The sequence below is a fragment of the Neoarius graeffei genome, chromosome 19, assembly GCF_027579695.1.
Source record: "Neoarius graeffei isolate fNeoGra1 chromosome 19, fNeoGra1.pri, whole genome shotgun sequence".
Classification (NCBI taxonomy): domain Eukaryota; kingdom Metazoa; phylum Chordata; class Actinopteri; order Siluriformes; family Ariidae; genus Neoarius; species Neoarius graeffei.
This window is the reverse complement of record NC_083587.1, coordinates 51,936,347-51,955,244: the sequence shown is the minus strand read 5'-3', so window position 1 is coordinate 51,955,244 and position 18,898 is coordinate 51,936,347. Positions and strand designations below refer to the sequence as shown.

Sequence of the window (18,898 nt, the reverse complement as noted above, 5' to 3'; positions counted from 1 at the left end):
TAACCAATCAAAACACTCAGAGCGATCACGTGATTCCGTGTGTCTGGGAACGAGCAGTATACGGAATTTCCCCATTACAGCAAACACACAGTTTTTCATTTTCCCCCCTTCAAATTACCAACAATAAGCTTATAAATACACTACCGTTCAAAAGTTTGGGGTCACCCAGACAATTTTGTGTTTTCCATGAAAAAAGTCACACTTTTATTTCCCACCATAAGTTGTAAAATGAATAGAAAATATAGTCGAGACATTTTTCTGGCCATTTTGAGCATTTAATCGACCCCACAAATGTGAAGCTCCAGAAACTCAATCCGCTCAAAGGAAGGTCAGTTTTATAGCTTCTCTAAAGAGCTCAACTGTTTTCAGCTGAGCTAACATGATTGTACAAGGGTTTTCTAATCATCCATTAGCCTTCTGAGGCAATGAGCAAACACATTGTACCATTAGAACACTGGAGTGAGAGTTGCTGGAAATGGGCCTCTATACACCTATGGAGATATTGCACCAAAAACCAGACATTTGCAGCTAGAATAGTCATTTACCACATTAGCAATGTATAGAGTGGATTTCTGATGAGTTTAAAGTGATCTTCATTGAAAAGAACAGCGCTTTTCTTTCAAAAATAAGGAAACTTCAAAGTGACCCCAAACTTTTGAACGGTAGTGTATAAACTCGCCCACAGAGAAAAGTTTTTCAAACAAAGACAGTTATTACCAAGTGCAAATCAGACAGCACAGAGGTCTCTCTCTCTCTCACACACAGAGGAGTGAAAGGGTACAATAAGGCCCACTTTACACGGGGACGGTCTGAAACAAAAACGCAAAAGTCCGTTTTCGTTCTCACTTTTTTCCGCGTCTACACGACCGTTTTCAAAGAAGAAATCTGCGTCTACATGGTGACACATAAATGTGTGGAATTCAATTGGATGTGCATGCCAGGCGGCTAGGTGGTGCTGTGAAAGACCTCCGCTATGTCTGCATGCATGCGCAACGGCTTCCGTCTTGTCTGATCTGCACCACGAAAACTTTGACTACTCTGGCTATGGTAAGAAAGAAAGTAAGTAAAAAAGAGCATACTATACCCGCGTCTGTTCATTAACGGTATAGATGTTCGAAGGACTCCTGGACGTTTATTAAAGCTGCCAGAGCAGCTTGAAGGTCCATTGGATCGATGTAATCAGACATGCTCTTACTTTTTTACTTACTTTCTTACTTCCCGGGCTGGCATGTACAGTATTTGACATGTGTGACGTAAACGCGTACCCGACGTGAGCATATCCGAGCAGAGTTTCGCGTATTGGGTAGTTTAGACGGATATGCAACGGGGGCTGTTTTTAACTTATCCACTCTGGAAGGCGTTTTCAATTTTTTCCGTTTTTCAGCCTCGGAAACGCCGTCCCCGTGTAGACGAAAGGCACTTCCGATAAAACATTTAGTCATTTTTACCCGACAGCGTCCTCGTGTAAACGGGCCCTAATTGCACCAAGAAAAGCAAGAAACCACAAGACAAGCAAAATGCTGACAAATATTTTAATACAGCGGAATACATAGATAATAAAAAATACAATCGCTGAGGTTTTTAAATCACTGTAGTAAAATATAATTTAGTACTATGCGTGAATATCTTTAGTTGTACTGTTTAGGTAAACTCCTCCACTTCCCTTGCCATCTCCTGTAAAGAAAGAAAGAAAAACAAATAATTAGATCAGTTTTACAGCTGACTAATAGCACATGAGCAAGAGAGCTGTTTGTTGTAACAAACTGATTGTTCATAAAATCACATTCAGTACAACAGCATGAATGCGAATGTGATGCTGCCTTCATACAACACGACAGACATCTCAGAAACAATATGGCTAAATATTTTGTATATTTCTTGCTCAGTCAACAGAAGTCATTTCCAAAGAAGCTGCAGCTGGGTAGTGTTGTGTTGCCATGCCAACGCACAGACTGACTACTAGACTTTGGCGGCACGGTCGCCTCACAGCAAGAAGGTTCTAGGTTCGAACCCAGTGGCCGGCGAGGGCCTTTCTGTGTGGAGTTTGCATGTTCTCCCTGTGTCTGCGTGGGTTTCCCCTACAGTCCAAAGACATGCAGTCAGGTTAATGTGGGGCGGCCTTGGGCTGAAGTGCCCTTGAGCAAGGTTACTTAACCCCTGACTGTTCCCTGGGTGCTCTGGTGTGGCTGCGTGTGTGTTCGCTGCTTCAGATGGGTTAAATGCAGAGGATGAATTTCACTGTGCTTGAAGTGTGCATGTGACAAATAACGGTGGTTTCTTCTTTACTACAAGAGGTCAATGGTTTCAGGGTAACAAACTATTGCAAGAACTGGAATTTTACGTCACAAACACAGACAAGTGGAGTGATACACACAGCGAAATGCTATATTAAATATCCGCACTCTTGGACAGCTGCTTGTCCGATCAAATGAACGGACTGGAATTAACTGGTGTATAAATAGCATTTAAAACACATTTTTAAAAGATATTAACTCGAGTGCCTACATGTCTGTCTCACTCTTTGTATTGAAAACATACAGCTCGACCAAGAATAAGGAATAATGTGCAATTATGGCTCCACACAGGTGAAAATTCTCATGGTTGACTTCAATCTTCAAATGTTTGAATGATTGGTTTTGTTCACTTTCTAAATCATTATTAACATTACTTGTGAAATGTTAGATGTGAAACTTTGTTGTAGGCCTAATTTAACCCCCCCCCCACACACACACACTTTTTAAATGCAAAGACATTTTTTGACCACTTCAATTGAAAATTTATAGTTGCTAGAATTTTGGTGCATCTGCTTTGGTGCAAAACTTATCCATATTTAAGTCAAACATGCATTAATAGATTTCATTGCATACAAATGAAAAAAATCATTCTTAAATCAACGAATCTCGAGATGAGATTAACAGAAAAATGACCAAAGCAAGATGCGGGAAAGGGAGCTGGGCTTTCAGGGGTGTCAGGTGATACGGGAGAGTTTAAAAAAAAAAAAAAAAAAAAAAACCACACAATTTTATATACAGTTGTGTTCAAAATAATAGCAGTCCAACATGACTAACCAGATCAATCACTGCTTTTGGTAGAAATTATATTACTACATGGCAAATAATTTACCAGTAGGTGTAGTAGAGTCATAGAAAACCAACAGACCCAACATTCATGATATGCATGCTCCTGAGTCTGTGTAATTGAATAAGTGAAAGGGGCGTGTTCAAAATAATAGGAGTGTGGAGTTCAATTAGTGAGATCATTCATTCTGTGAAAAAACAGGTGTCAGTCAGGTGGCACTAATTTAAGGATGAAGCCAGCACATGTCGTACATGCATTTCTCTCTGAAAACCTGAGAAAAATGGGTCGTTCCAGACATTGTTCAGAAGAACAGCGTGCTTTGATTAAAACGTTGATTGGAGAGGGGAAAACGCATAAAGAAGTGCAGAAAATGATGGGCTGCTGGGCTAAAATGATCTCCAGTGCTTTAAAATGGACAGCAAAACCAGAGAGACGTGGAAGAAAACGGAAGACTACCATTTGAATGGATCGAAGAATAGCCAGAATAGCAAAGACTCAGCCAATGATCAGCTCCAGGGTGATGAAAGACGGTCTGAAGTTACCTGTGAGTACTGTGACAATTAGAAGACGCCTGTGTGAAGCTAATCTATCGGCAAGAAGCCCCCGCAAAGTCCGACTGTTAAAAAAAAAAAAGACGCGCTGAAGAGGATACAATTTGCCAAAGAACACATTGACTGGCCTAAAGAGAAATGGAGAAACATTTTGTGGACTGATGAAAGTAATGGCCCTTTTCCACTACCCTTTTTCAGCTCACTTCAGCTCGCTTCAGCTCACTTCAGCCTGACACGGCTCGCGTTTCGACTACCAAAAACCAGCACGACTCAGCTCGCTTCAGCCCTGCTTAGCCCCTAAAACTCGCACCGTTTTGGAGTGGGGCTGAAGCGAGCCAAACCGTGCCGAGTGAGGCTGGGGGCGTGAGCAGACACTCCCCTGTGCACTGATTGGTGAGGAGGAGTGTCCTCACATGCCCACACACGCCCCGCGAGCGCGCTGGGATCTGTAAACACCGTAAACCCGGAAGAAGGAGAAGAATTATGAATTACGAGAATTTCTGAAGCCTTATGCGCCTCGCCTCATCTATACGCTCTTGCCAGTATCTGTAAGCGTTGTCGGTGACAACAAGCCACAGCACCAAGACCAGCAACACTAACGACTCCATGTCCTCCATGTTTATTGTTTACTCTCCGGGTCGTGAGACTACCGCTTAAAAGGTCACTGATGTCACTGTTTGCGCTGCTTAACGACATCACCTGACGTCCACCCACTTTCGCTAACTCCACCCAATGTGTCCACCCACTTCCAGCCAGCACAGTTCAGCACGGTTGTAGTCGAAATGCAACTCCAACAGCCCCACTCAGCTCGACTCAGCACGGCACGGCTCAGCCCGACTCAGCCGCGCTTGTAGTGGAAAAGCGGCATAAGATTGTTCTTTTTGGGTCCAAGGGCCGCAGACAGTTTTTCAGACGACCCCCAGACAGTGAATTCAAGCCACAGTACACTCTGAAGACAGTGAAGCATGGTGGTGCAAGCATTATGATATGGGGATGTTTCTCTTACTATGGTGTTGGGCCCATTTATCGCATACCAGGGATCATGGATCAGTTTGCATATATCAAAATACTTGAGGAGGTCATGTTGCCTTATGCTGAAGAGGAAATGCCCTTGAAATGGGTGTTTCAAAAAGACAACGACCCCAAACACACCAGTAAGCGAGCAGCATCTTGGTTCCAGACCAACAAAATGAAAGTTATGGAGTGGCCAGCCCAATCCCCGGACCTTAATCCGATAGAAAACTTGTGGGGTGACATCAAAAATGCTGTTTGAGGCAAAACCAAGAAATGCAGAGGAATTGTGGAATGTTGTCAAATCATCCTGGGCTGGAATACCTGTTCACAGGTGCCAGAAGTTCTCAGAAACCGTGCTTATACAACTAAATATTAGTTTAGTGATTCACAGGAATACTAAATCCTAAAGATTTTCAGTTTATACAGTAAATATTTGGAGTTTGTAATGAAAAATGCAGACACTGCTATTTTTTTGAACAGCCCAAAATTCATTTTTCTTCATTTTCTGTAAAGTAATTAAAACATTGATACATTTTTCTTCATGTTTTGATGTAGAATATAATGTGCAGTGTTCCCAATGCATGGAAATAAAAACTTATAAGGATTTTGAGCTTTACTCACGTTTTTAAACACACTGCTATTATTTTGAACACAACTGTACAGTATATTAAGTGCACACATTTTTGTGAAGTCTGCTCCTTTGACAGATTTATGCATCATATTGTTTTCCAGTGTTAAAATGCAGAGCTACTATGTGAACAGTGTGATAGTGTACGTAAAAAAACGTCTATACAATAAAGAAAAAGGCAGAATCGATCAATTTTTAAAATCACATGCCATACCTGTATAAGTGCGGTCTTGTCGTGATTTTTCCTGTGTCTGTAGATGCTCTGGCACAAACGAGCATAAAGCTTCTCGAGAAGGTCAGCCTCGTAACCCTCAGTCTTAACTACCACCTTCTGCAAAAGATCCTGAAAGAAGGAAAAAAAAAAACCCCACAGTGACTCACTTTGAATAGTTCACTAAATGAAATGCTATAGAAGAGATTAAATACTGCCATTGATCATACCCATTTTACTTTAGCAGCCCCGTGCGCTCTCTATATACAGGGATGAGAATGAGAAATTGTATTTTCAGCTGAAAATTTAATCGGGGGTCTGGGGGCCATCGGCCCCCAGCCAGGTCCAGGGCGGAGCCTGGTCGGGGGTCCAGGGGGCCAAAGGCCCCCGGAAGCTAATGAGTTTTATACATTTTAGACCACTAGAAATGGTCTCAGATTGCCCAGTTGAATAATATTTTCAGTCCAAAGAAGCTTGAGTTTTGGACACTAATAAACAAAAATAGTCTCAATAATGCTCAGCTAAAAAGAATTTTTAACTTCATGCTAGAATGAAAGGAATGATGAATATAAATTAAACACAAAGACAGAATATTTGACATAATCCTGTAAATGTTTCAGTTACTTTATTAAAAGAATGCAGTTACCTCTTTTGCAGTGAACTTGTCTCAACAGAAACACAATTTCCCTGTTGAACAGTTCTCTCAGCTCCCAAAGTCACAATCACATATAACTAGCAACACTACTCTAAGTTTTCAACATATTTACAAAGTACTTGTTCTTTTTCTAGGAATGCTTCATTGCAGAGATGTTTTTTTTTTCCTTTTAGCAGCTAATCTGAATAAGCGATTCGTTTTCTTTTGTGATAATTTTCACCATTTTGAAGCTCTTTTTCGCTGTTACATCCTCAATCTCCGGCCTCGTGGAGCGCCAAGTTGAATGAGTAAGAAAGCGAAATGCAAAGAACCAATCAGAACGAAGCTTACATGTGACATTTTGGCCTTTCCTATCTATGCTCGTTTACCATTGGTCAAATCGCGATATTTCTCTCTCAACGGCCAATCAAATACAGTGTACGTTCTGAACTGCCGATGTAAACAGAGCCTTGTTCCCGATGGTTGACCGGGTCAACACATACCTAACCCCCCCTAAATATTTTCTCCTCAGATTTAGACAATTCACAAAAATGACCCCTGGGTTGATAAAATCCGCGGAATTCCGCGGAAAATTCCCATCCCTGTATATATAGTACAGTAGGAATATCTTGCAGTAAAATACAGTATTTCTGGTTAAATATTTGGAATAAATGAGAATCATGCGTTTTTCAAATTCCTGAGGTTGACGTTATTGAGGAGCATTTGTTTCACTCCCATACATCATTTCTAATCAAGCAAAACTACAGTCATCATATTATTTCATAATCAGATCATTGAAAATGGCAAGCAGTACTTCCAAAGATGAGCTTGCAATTATTTTAATTGGAGTGTGTGTGTGGATGAGGATAAGATGCTTCTATTGGACCAACTGTGGTAACTACAACAATCTGAATGCGATCTTTTCCAGCTTTTTAACCATCAGTTTTAAACACATCTGAAGAATGCATAAACATTGTTTAGTGGACACACGGAGTCTGACAATGATGTTCCATGACAAATATATATTTTGTTTTGAATGTTTGCATCATCGACTATAGAAAACAAGGATCGTGTGGCTCCATGGGCCCCCTGCTCTATAGAAATAAAGCCAAAATACCGACGCCATGTTGTCAAATTTGTAGCCAGAGTCTGCGCAGTAGACACAAGTCGAAGTCAGGTACACTTACTCGTTTGGTAGGCCTGCCCCCTTCCCCCTCCCATGTACATTGGTAGAAATGATCAGGTGAATATGTTAATCATATTATCAAATTCTCTTTGATACATCTATACAGAGAGCTTATAGTTTCAGCTGGAGATATTTCATAAATATGGACGCATCAAAGAAGCACTTTTATAATATGAACTGGAACCTCGCTGACACTGATGTGACCAAGGTTACCCAATGATCACCGGTGAGTTAATAACTCATTATTTGGGACAACTAACACTCCTACTTATAAAATCCATCCTAATGTTATTGATAGCATGTGTGTTCACTGAAGAACAATTAATAGCTGGCTGGCTCTCCTTAACCCTTTCACCACTGCATAACATTTTCCAGAAGGGGTTTCCCAACTACAATGAGATCAGAATAGCCGTCTGCCTGCAGTGGTGAAAGGGTTAATACTGAAATGATGTCATCAAGATTGCTATAAGACTAGGTAGCTCACACAATTAAACAAGCCTTTTCCTATTAAACCTCTTGAGATGCAATTTGTATTTTATTTTAAATAGAAAAAGGCCAACAGTTTGTATTATTGCATGTATCCAGAAAAGTTCAAATAAGTAGATACCGGTACATGTTGGTAAATTCTGTGGTTAAGTTATTTGGATGGCTACAGCTGGTCTCTTCCAGCCAAGACTGTCAATCACTTCGTTCACAAGCATATTCACACCTTCTTATCTCATCTCATTATCTCTAGCCGCTTTATCCTGTCCTACAGGGTCGCAGGCAAGCTGGAGCCTATCCCAGCTGACTACGGGCGAAAGGCGGGGTACAACCTGGACAAGTCTCCAGGTCATCACAGGGCTGACACATAGACACAGACAACCATTCACACTCACATTCACACCTACGCTCAATTTAGAGTCACCAGTTAACCTAACCTGCATGTCTTTGGACTGTGGGGGAAACCGGAGCACCCGGAGGAAACCCACGCGGACACGGGGAGAACATGCAAACTCCACACAGAAAGGCCCTCACCGGCCATGGGGCTCGAACTTGGACCTTCTTGCTGTGAGGCGACAGCGCTAACCACTACACCACCGTGCTGCCCACCTTCTTATGATATAGGAAAATAAATGTTTTAAAAATGAATTACTGGGGTAAATAAAAACCTTCAGATATCCATTCATCCATCATCTATACCACTTATTCATAAAAGTCATAGGAGAAGCTGGAGCCAGTCCCAGCCAACTTCAGGAGAGAGGCAGGGTAAAGCCTGGACAGGTCTGTGGTGATATCAGCACAGGGAAAACTAACTATTCGAATTAGACACTGTAAATGGAAAGACCGTTTTGAAAAGAAAAAAAAAAGGTGATACAGTGGTGCTTGAAAGTTTGTGAACCCTTTAGAATTTTCTACATTTCTGCATAAATATGACCTAAAACATCAGATTTTCACACAAGTCCTAAAAGTAGATAAAGAGAACCCAGTTAAACAAATGAGACAAAAATATTATCCTTGGTCATTTATTTATTGAGGAAAATGATCCAATATTACATATCTGTGAGTGGCAAAAGTATGTGAACCTCTAGGATTAGCAGTTAATTTGAAGGTGAAATTAGAGTCAGGTGTTTTCAATCAATGGGATGACAATCAGGTGTGAGTGGGCACCCTGTTTTATAGAACAGGGATCAATCAAAGTCTGATCTTCACAACACATCTTTGTGGAAGTGTATCATGGCACAAACAAAGGAGATTTCTGAGGACCTCAGAAAAAGCGTTGTTGATGCTCATCAGGCTGGAAAAGGTTACAAAACCATCTCTAAAAAGAGTTTGGACTTCACCAATCCACAGTCAGACAGATTGTGTACAAATGGAGGAAACTCAAGACCATTGTTACCCTCCCCAGGAGTGGTTGACCAACAAAGATCACTCCAAGAGCAAGGCGAGTAATAGTCAGCGAGGTCACAAAGGACCCCAGGGTAACTTCTAAGCAACTCAAGACCTCTCTCACATTGGCTAATGTTCATGAGTCCACCATCAGGAGAACACTGAACAAATGGTGTGCATGGCAGGGTTGCAAGGAGAAAGCCACTGCTCTCCAAAAAGAACACTGCTGCTCGTCTGCAGTTTGCTAAAGATCACGTGGACAAGCCAGAAGGCTCTTAGAAAAATGTTTTGTGGATGGATGAGACCAAAACAGAGCTTTTTGGTTTAAATGAGAAGCGTCATGTTTGGAGAAAGGAAAACACTGCATTCCAGCATAAGAACCTTATCCCACCTGTGAAACATGGTGGTGGTAGTATCATGGTTTGGGCCTGTTTTGCTGCATCTGGGCCAGGACGGCTTGCCATCATTGATGGAACAATGAATTCTGAATTATACCAGTGAATTCTAAAGGAAAACGTCAGGACATCTGTCCATGAACTGAATCTCAAGAGAAGGTGGGTCATGCAGCAAGACAACGACCCTAAGCACACAAGTTGCTCTACCAAAGAATGGTTAAAGAAGAATAAAGTGAATGTTTTGGAATGGCCAAGTCAAAGTCCTGACCTTAATCCAATGGAAATGTTGTGGAAGGACCTGAAGCGAGCAGTTCATGTGAGGAAACCCACCAACATCCCAGAGCTGAAGCTGTTCTGTACGGAGGAATGGGCTAAAATTCCTCCGAGCCGGTGTGCAGGACTGATCAACAGTTACCGCAAACGTTTAGTTGCAGTTATTGCTGCACAAGGGGGTCACACCAGATACTGAAAGCAAAGGTTCACATACTTTTGCCACTCTCAGATATGTAATATTGGATCATTGTCCTCAATAAGTAAATGACCAAGTATAATATTTGTGTCTCATTTGTTTAACTGGGTTCTCTTTATCTACTTTTAGGACTTGTGTGAAAATCTGATGATGTTTTAGGTCATATTTATGCAGGAATACAGAAAATTCTAAAGGGTTCACAAACTTTCAAGCACCACTGTATTTAAAAAAAAAAGGGGGGGGGGGGAGGCTATCATTGCAAAATAAATGGGGATGGGTGGTGCCAACACTGCAGGGGCACTAGACCTGTGGTGGCTTCACTTTTTAGAGACGATACACTGTCCATGTTTTCTACAGTTGACGGTTTGTACAAACTGTCAATAATGCAGCTGGTGTGGAATAGTCTTTAGACAGTATCCTTAAGTTTGTTCTTCCTCATTTTTATTAAATGGTGGAATCCTGGGAACGAAGCCCTGTAGCACTTTATAATAAGGGCCTGGACCTCTAATAAGGGTTCACCTTTAACTTGTTGTGATCCACAGTGAGTGGCTGGCTCCTCTGCTCCAGGATCTTCATGGCCGTGTTCAAGTCTATCAGTTTCTGCTGCTGAGCCTGCAACTTTAAGCCTCTGGTCATACGTCTCATCCCTTTCTCTAAACAAACAAACGAACGCACACCAGCATCAACACAATAATTCGTTCATGTGACTATACTTGTTTAATAAATAGTACAGAATAATATAGCTTCCTAAAAGGGTACATCCTCCTCCATTATCTGAATTAATATTAATTATTTCATAGATCGTTTTAGGATTTCAAACTGTTGCCTCCGATTAGTCAGATGATCTTAATTTTCTATAACAGGAGCCCTGACTGCAAGGGCACATAAAGCACAGGTTTATTATACAGGGGGCTGCAAAAGTAGGTATACAGTAATGAAAAACTAAACGTTTGCACAAAACTTTAGTATTAAATGAAACCTAGCACCACTATAACACTGGTAATACTGGAATAATCCTTACTGTATACCTACTTTTGCAGCCCCCTGTATTAACGCACTCCTGTTATCATTTCTAAAGTAACTGACCAACACTACGTTCACACTGCAGGCTGAAGTGACTCAAATCCGATTTTTTCGCCCATATGTGACCTGTATCCGATCTTTTATTGACAATATGAACGACACAGATCCGATTTTTTCAAATCCGACCCAGGCTGTTTGGATATGTGGTCCTAATTCCCATTCCTATCCGCTCTTTTCATATGCGACTTCAGTCTGAACCGCCAGGTCGCATTCATCCAACTTACACGTCATCAACAAGCCACAAACGTCACTATTCTGCGCTGAAGTAGGCGGCGGGTCTCTCAAAAAAAGTTACAACAACATGGCGCATGACATGAGCGGAACGTAATCCTCCTTTGAACGGAGGTTGCAGTCACTACCCCGCAGAACACCTGAGCCAAAACCCTTGCCCTCTTCCTTCTCAACCTCCTCCTTAACATCAGGCTATTGTGCATGTTCTGGCTCCATCGCAACAACAACTGCATCATCGCCAGGTACTCCATGCTGGCTACTGTCATACACAGGAAACTTTAGGTTACTTCCGTAAACACTGGCCATGCTCACTGCGTGTGACGTCGTCGTATCCTGCAATGCGCATGCGGAACACTTTTAGGTCGCTTTTCGTTCATACTGAGGATCACATACAAGTCGCTAGGGCTGTAACGATACACCCAACTCACAATTTGATTCGTATCGCGATTTTTGACCCACGATTCGATACGCCCACGATTTTTTTAAAAATGTTTTTTTTAAAGTAGTAAATTTGACTTATCAACATTTACTTACTCACATTAACTATTTAATAACAAATAATTCAGACCACTGCAGAGAATGAGTAATATGTATGCAAAAATGAACAAATGTATATCCAAAGATTGTTTTATTTCTCAAAATAATACCGTTGAGCCGGAAGCTCTGTTTTTTTCGGTTCTGAAAAAGTCATTTTTCCAAATCGTGTAAATCCTTTTTTTGGGGGGGGGTGGCTCTCTCACTGTCTCACTCTCATAGGGCCAATGATTTTCTGTGATCGCGGAAAACAGATGGAAATTACGGAATTTTTATGGTGAAACATTGCTCGCGTGTCAAAATGTAACTGCCGCAGAAGGCTTCCGCCCAAGCAGACATGCCTTCAGTGTTGCCAGATATTGCTAACGTTTTCCACCCCAAAATATGTTCAAAACCAGCCAAAAAGCACCTAAACCTGCCCAATCTGGCAACACTGCATGCCTTTCCGGTCAAGTGATTGTGATTGGCTTGTGGCACACCTAGCCAGCCAATGAGCTGCTTGTTTACAGATTCGCTCCCCGCGTCGCAACCAGAATGGCGAACGCTTAAAAGAAATGAATGCTCTGCCAGTGGCGAGTGTGGATGTTGCGTGACACGCAGAAGATTGTCGCAGGTCGGCGAAAAAACGACTTACTAATAGATATAAAAAAATAAAAGTAATTTAAAGTAAGTTTAAAATGTAATTTAAATAAAAAGTAAAGTATTCATAAATTGAAGTTTGGAAGCGCCTCTGTTTCAGGGCTGAGGAGAAGTTTGAAAGGGTGTACCGCGATTCTGCCTTTTTGTATCGCGATACAGATCGTGGCTCTGCGTATCGCGATTTCGATACGCATATTGTTACAGCCCTACAAGTCACATATTTGTTAATGTGAACGACCTCACAAAAAAATCAGAATTGAGCATTAAGCCTTGCAGTGTGAACGTAGTGAAAGACATGTATAGTGCACGCTCCACATAAACAGATGTATTTCTTTTTTTTTTAAAGTGTAACAAGTCTTGCATGAGACGCTTATTTATCTTTTTGTGTAGGAGTTTCCAGTCTCCGTGCCAGAGATAAAGCTGGAGATTTCAGTTTTCTGACGGACCAAATTTGCCCTTTCTGGTTTCTTAGTAACATGACGAGCTGCCATTTTTGTTTAATTAACATCAGGAGAGAAGTTAATGACCGAATACCTGTTTCAGCTACTATTTAAAAAAAAAAAAAAATCACCACGTGTGATAACGGGAACTAACTTGTTTTGATGTTCCACAACGTTGAACAAATGGATAAAAATGGCTGTGGTATAAGAGGAATAAAACAACTCAGGACTGTGTGTTAATGGAAAATAATCAGCTTTAGGACGGTAAGAGTAAAGCCTCTTCGTCATGTCACTTCGTTGTTGATTATTTTCCTCTAACAGCACACCAACAAGACATGACTCACCTATCCCTGCATCTTCCTCTGCACTAGGCTCCACCCTCTTATCACTTGTGGGTTCCACTGGTTGGACCTCATCGTTGTTTCCAGTCTCTCTACCCAGAATTCCAGAAGATTTTCCATTCTGGATCCCATCCATAGAGGAATCGCTGCAATCTCCTTCTGCGCTGCTGACGTGTCCGTTGTGGCTGGACACGGCTTCTGCGGTTTCGCTCCGGTCCTCTTTTGAAGTAAGACCATTCTCCTTGTTCTCCACATCCATTTGTCCAGACTCGTTTAGGTCCTGCTCTGCCGTTTTCCCCTCTTCTTCATCCTCATCATCGTCTTCTCCCTCGTCTGACTCTGCTTCGTTTGAGTCTTTCGTGTGCGACTGGGCGGACTTTTTACGGCGCACGAGCCCGTTGCTCCAAAGCCTCTTGCGCCGCCTTTTCTTCTGTACAGCTGTATAAAGAAGCAAATAATCTTCAGCATGTATTACAAAATTCCGTTATACTATTACACAAATGATGAATGGAGTCATAGCAAATATGAGATTCAACACGTTAGCCACATTCAGGAAGTGATAAATGTGCAGAAGCTGCCAAGATGGCACATATATAATGTCCTGGGAGCCCATTACCTTGCTTTGGTGTAGTCACTGTTGTTGTAACAGAGGCCACATCTTTGGAAGGGCCACTCTCATTAGTCTTTGGCTCTGATGATGCTGGGACTTTTGGCAGGACATGATAATATGAAGGTGTAAATCTGGATGATGTACAACCTGAAGAAGATAAACACTAGGTTAATCCCAGAGTCCATCCAAGACAACGTTAAATTTTAAACCTACATTTAAAATTGGTTAAAAAAAAAAAAAAAAGGCTGAGTAAGGAGAGAAAATATCCTCTGAAACATGATAAACTATTGTGAATCAACCTGACAAACCCTTAATTCTCAGTTATTCACACTCAGACCTGCTGGGCTTGAACTGAATGTCAAGATGCCAGCTCAGATATGTCCGACATCAGTTTCCCAAAGTGTTGGCCCCCTGGTAGGCCCTGAAGGAACTGCAGGTGGACTACGAGAGGTCATTTACCAAAACTAAAGTTTTTCCATGTTTAATTTTGTAATTAAGCTTGAAATTACCATAAAATACATGTTTATGATCAAATATTTGCATTCAAAATAAACCAGAACAAATATAACAAAGCAATGGGATCTAAATTACATGTGATTCTTTATTTATCTGACCTATTTTTGATCGAGATACCTTGTCATCATTTTCCTTTAAAGAATTAATTACGTGGCAAAAGGAAAGCTGCTAATGGAGAATCAACCCCAACAAGTGAATCATCAGAAGATCAAAATGAGTCCATGAGAACAATTTAAAATCCAGTAAGACTTGAGAGTGAACACTTCAAATATTACACAGCAAATGAGTCCAACTGTAGGGCCATTATTAAAAAATGTTCTGTTTCCGGTCCACCAGCCGGGCGAGTGCCGTTTGTGCGGTTGAAAATTTTTTTTTTTTTAAACGCCGGTTTTTCGACATTTTTTTCAGGTTCGTAAATCTAAAATTGAACTTGACATTTACGCATTCCCAGGGCTTTCCACTAAGGCTCATACTAGCCAGCCATGACAAATAAGTAGTATTACACAAAAACTCCTGTGCACGCAGTTCCCAGGATTAAATGTATTTTCCACAGACCATTTATTTATTCACTTTACTCAAATACAAAGTAAAATGGCAGTAAATCTTTTCTTTTCTTGCGTATTGCATCATGAGGCGTTCCTGGCTTGTAAATCTCTTATTTTCAGTGCATGACACATTCACGCAGCTGAGCATGCTATGAATTAACAACGACAACGGTCTGCAGTGGCGGCTACACAATTAAACACTCAGCGAACATTTCTCCATTTGTGTATGAAAATACACTCCAACCACTCAGTTTGGGTTCATTTACAACCAACGGTGTCTTTTGATGCCAGCACGTACTTGAACGAGAGAAGACTGGTTTACCGGAGACAAAATAAGCGTCATCTCTGCTTCTGTTCCCTCCGACGAGTGCGTGCGCACGCACACACCACATGTCGGGGCTGCGGATGAGTTACTCTCCCTTACTCTGCGCATGCGCCGTGCGGCACAAAAAAATGGCAGCCACCATGAAGGAAGGAGATCCGGAGTTTTCAAACATTTGCTTAAGTGTGAAATCGCAAAATGGTATTCTAGCGAACAACAAAATAGTAAAGATTCAGAAAAACAAATCAGTCAGTGATCATTTTAATAGTGTAATTTCATCCGAACTAGGCCTAACGCTCGATTTAGAACTACAAAAAGTCCGTGTGTCGGACATTTTAAGTACCTTTGTAAAAGTTTTGCAAAAATGTTGCAGTCAGAATTTAAAATGCTAACTTAAAGTTTTTGTACAAGTTTCAGTTGATTAATCTGTCATTTTATTAAATGTGTCTGCTTTTGTAATAAAAAAAGTACTGAAAGAAAAAGCAAACACAGCATTGAGATTTCTTATCCATCCATATACAACCCCGATTCCAAAAAAGTTGGGACAAAGTACAAATTGTAAATAAAAACGGAATGCAATGATGTGGAAGTTTCAAAATTCCATATTTTATTCAAAATAGAACATAGATGACATATCAAATGTTTAAACTGAGAAAATGTATCATTTAAAGAGAAAAATTAGGTGATTTTAAATTTCATGACAACAACACATCTCAAAAAAGTTGGGACAAGCCCATGTTTACCACTGTGAGACATCCCCTTTTCTCTTTACAACAGTCTGTAAACGTCTGGGGACTGAGGAGACAAGTTGCTCAAGTTTAGGGATAGGAATGTTAACCCATTCTTGTCTAATGTAGGATTCTAGTTGCTCAACTGTCTTAGGTCTTTTTTGTCGTATCTTCCGTTTTATGATGCGCCAAATGTTTTCTATGGATGAAAGATCTGGACTGCAGGCTGGCCAGTTCAGTACCCGGACCCTTCTTCTACGCAGCCATGATGCTGTAATTGATGCAGTATGTGATTTGGCATTGTCATGTTGGAAAATGCAAGGTCTTCCCTGAAAGAGACGTCGTCTGGATGGGAGCATATGTTGCTCTAGAACCTGGATATACCTTTCAGCATCGATGGTGTCTTTCCAGATGTGTAAGCTGCCCATGCCGCACGCACTAATGCAACCCCATACCATCAGAGATGCAGGCTTCTGAACTGAGCGCCGATAACAACTTGGGTCGTCCTTCTCCTCTTTAGTCCGAATGACACGGCGTCCCTGATTTCCATAAAGAACTTCACATTTTGATTCGTCTGACCACAGAACAGTTTTCCACTTTGCCACAGTCCATTTTAAATGAGCCTTGGCCCAGAGAAGACATCTGCGCTTCTGGATCATGTTTAGATACGGCTTCTTCTTTGAACTATAGAGTTTTAGCTGGCAACAGCAGATGGCATGGTGAATTGTGTTCACAGATAATGTTCTCTGGAAATATTCCTGAGCCCATTTTGTGATTTCCAATACAGAAGCATGCCTGTATGTGATGCAGTGCCATCTAAGGGCCCGAAGATCACGGGTACCCAGTATAGTTTTCTGGCCTTGACCCTTATGCACAGAGATTCTTCCAGATTCTCTGAATCTTTTGATGATATTATGCACTGTAGATGATGATATGTTCAAACTCTTTGCAATTTTACACTGTCGAACTCCTTTTTGATATTGCTCCACTATTTGTCGGCGCAGAATTAGGGGGATTGGTGATCCTCTTCCCATCTTTACTTTTGAGAGCCACTGCCACTCCAAGATGCTCTTTTTATACCCAGTCATGTTAATGACCTATTGCCAATTGACCTAATGAGTTGCAATTTGATCCTCCAGCTGTTCCTTTTTTGTACCTTTAACTTTTCCAGCCTCTTATTGCCCCTGTCCCAACTTTTTTGAGATGTGTTGCTGTCATGAAATTTCAAATGAGCCAATATTTGGCATGAAATTTCAAAATGTCTCACTTTCGACATTTGATATGTTGTCTATGTTCTATTGTGAATACAATATCAGTTTTTGAGATTTGCAAAGTATTGCATTCTGTTTTTATTTACAATTTGTACTTTGTCCCAACTTTTTTGGAATCGGGGTTGTGTGTATATATATATATATATATATATATATATATATATATATAAAAAAATCCCTCCCTCCCGACTGAAAATTTTTTTGCTCACCCGGTGGACAGGAAACGGATTTTTTTTTTTTTTAAGGATGGCCTAATGGACCGTCTTTGAGCCAGATAGCTCATGATAACCAGACTCAAAAGATGCACAGAGCCTTGTGGATGGTATGGATGGCAAGCTCACTACGCTGACCAGCACAAGCATCTCACAGAGATCCTAACAGCTGGCCTGCTACTGTTTGCTTTTGAACAAGAAACACAGTTCGGCTCCAAAACTAGATGGCCGAGTGCGATTCACACAATGCAGGTCGCCAACATCAGCCGTTATGCTTAGCGCACGAGCTAACAGGCAACCCCTTTCACCTGGTACTTAGTAACCATGACGCCAGTTACACACTGATGGTGTTATTCTCATCATACTTCTGTAATACTTGGGAAACCTTGACAAGAGTGGCAGATATATTACAGTTAGCAGTGCATTCCAAACCGCATACTGGTCTACTAATCAGTAAACCAGTATACCTATAGGTGTCTACTATTTACACTGCAAAAAACTGATATCTTTTGAAGAGAAAATATCTTTAACATGGGTGAAATTTATCTCGTCTTTCTTATTAGAACTCCAATACAAGATTATTTTGCTTACTTTTACTCATTTCAAGCTTTAAATTTTCTTTTGCTATTGGCAAATCATTTTGCTTCTTTCTATAATTAAATGCTTAAAATTAGCAAAATGATCTGCCAACAGAAGAAGAAAATTTAAAGCTTGAAATGAAGTAAAAGTAAGCAAAATAATCTTCTATTGGAGTTCTAATCTTCTAATAAGAAATATGAGATAAATTCACCCATATTAATTATATTTTCTCCAGTGTAGGCATTCGATTTAGTACAATACAACGAAGAAATGATCGGTAATTAATTTTTTAAAGCGGTACCTCGTTTCAGACGGGATTCCTTGATCTCGACACAGATCTTTTCAAAGTTTTCGTCCAGTTCATCTTTGATGATGGCATGAAGAGCGTCCTTGAGTGTGCAGGCACGATGTCTGATCAGGCGATCTGAAACAAAAAAACAAAAAACAAAACGTAGTAACACTGAACAATAAATTGCTTGTGAAACTGTAGGTTTGTGTACAGTGGTGCTTGAAAGTTTGTGAACCCTTTAGAATTTTCTATATTTCTGCATAAATATAACCTAAAACATCATCAGATTTTCACACAAGTCCTAAAAGTAGATAAAGAGAACCCAGTTAAACAAATGAGACAAAAATATTATACTTGGTCATTTATTTATTGAGGAAAATGATCCAATATTACATATCTGAGAATGGCAAAAGTATGTGAACCTTTGCTTTCAGTATCTGGTGTGACCCCCTTGTGCAGCAATAACTGCAACTAAACATTTGCGGTAACTGTTGATCAGTCCTGCACACTGGCTTGGAGGAAT

At 40.7% G+C, this 18,898-nt stretch overlaps 1 protein-coding gene across 1 annotated transcript in view; it reads right to left on the bottom strand.

Moving 5' to 3' along the window:
• Positions 1-1,518: 1,518 nt before the first annotated feature.
• Positions 1,519-18,898, bottom strand: part of LOC132867376 (ATPase family AAA domain-containing protein 2-like) — an 85,131-nt gene continuing 67,751 nt past the window's right edge. Inside the window, exons 23-28 of the mRNA XM_060900243.1 lie at positions 18,388-18,510; positions 13,920-14,060; positions 13,307-13,741; positions 10,555-10,688; positions 5,486-5,614; positions 1,519-1,674 (exon numbers count right to left, since the gene is read on the bottom strand). Of these exons, the coding sequence (XP_060756226.1) occupies positions 1,642-1,674; positions 5,486-5,614; positions 10,555-10,688; positions 13,307-13,741; positions 13,920-14,060; positions 18,388-18,510 (995 nt within the window). The 3' untranslated portion in view covers positions 1,519-1,641. The remainder of the gene's footprint in view (positions 1,675-5,485; positions 5,615-10,554; positions 10,689-13,306; positions 13,742-13,919; positions 14,061-18,387; positions 18,511-18,898) is intronic.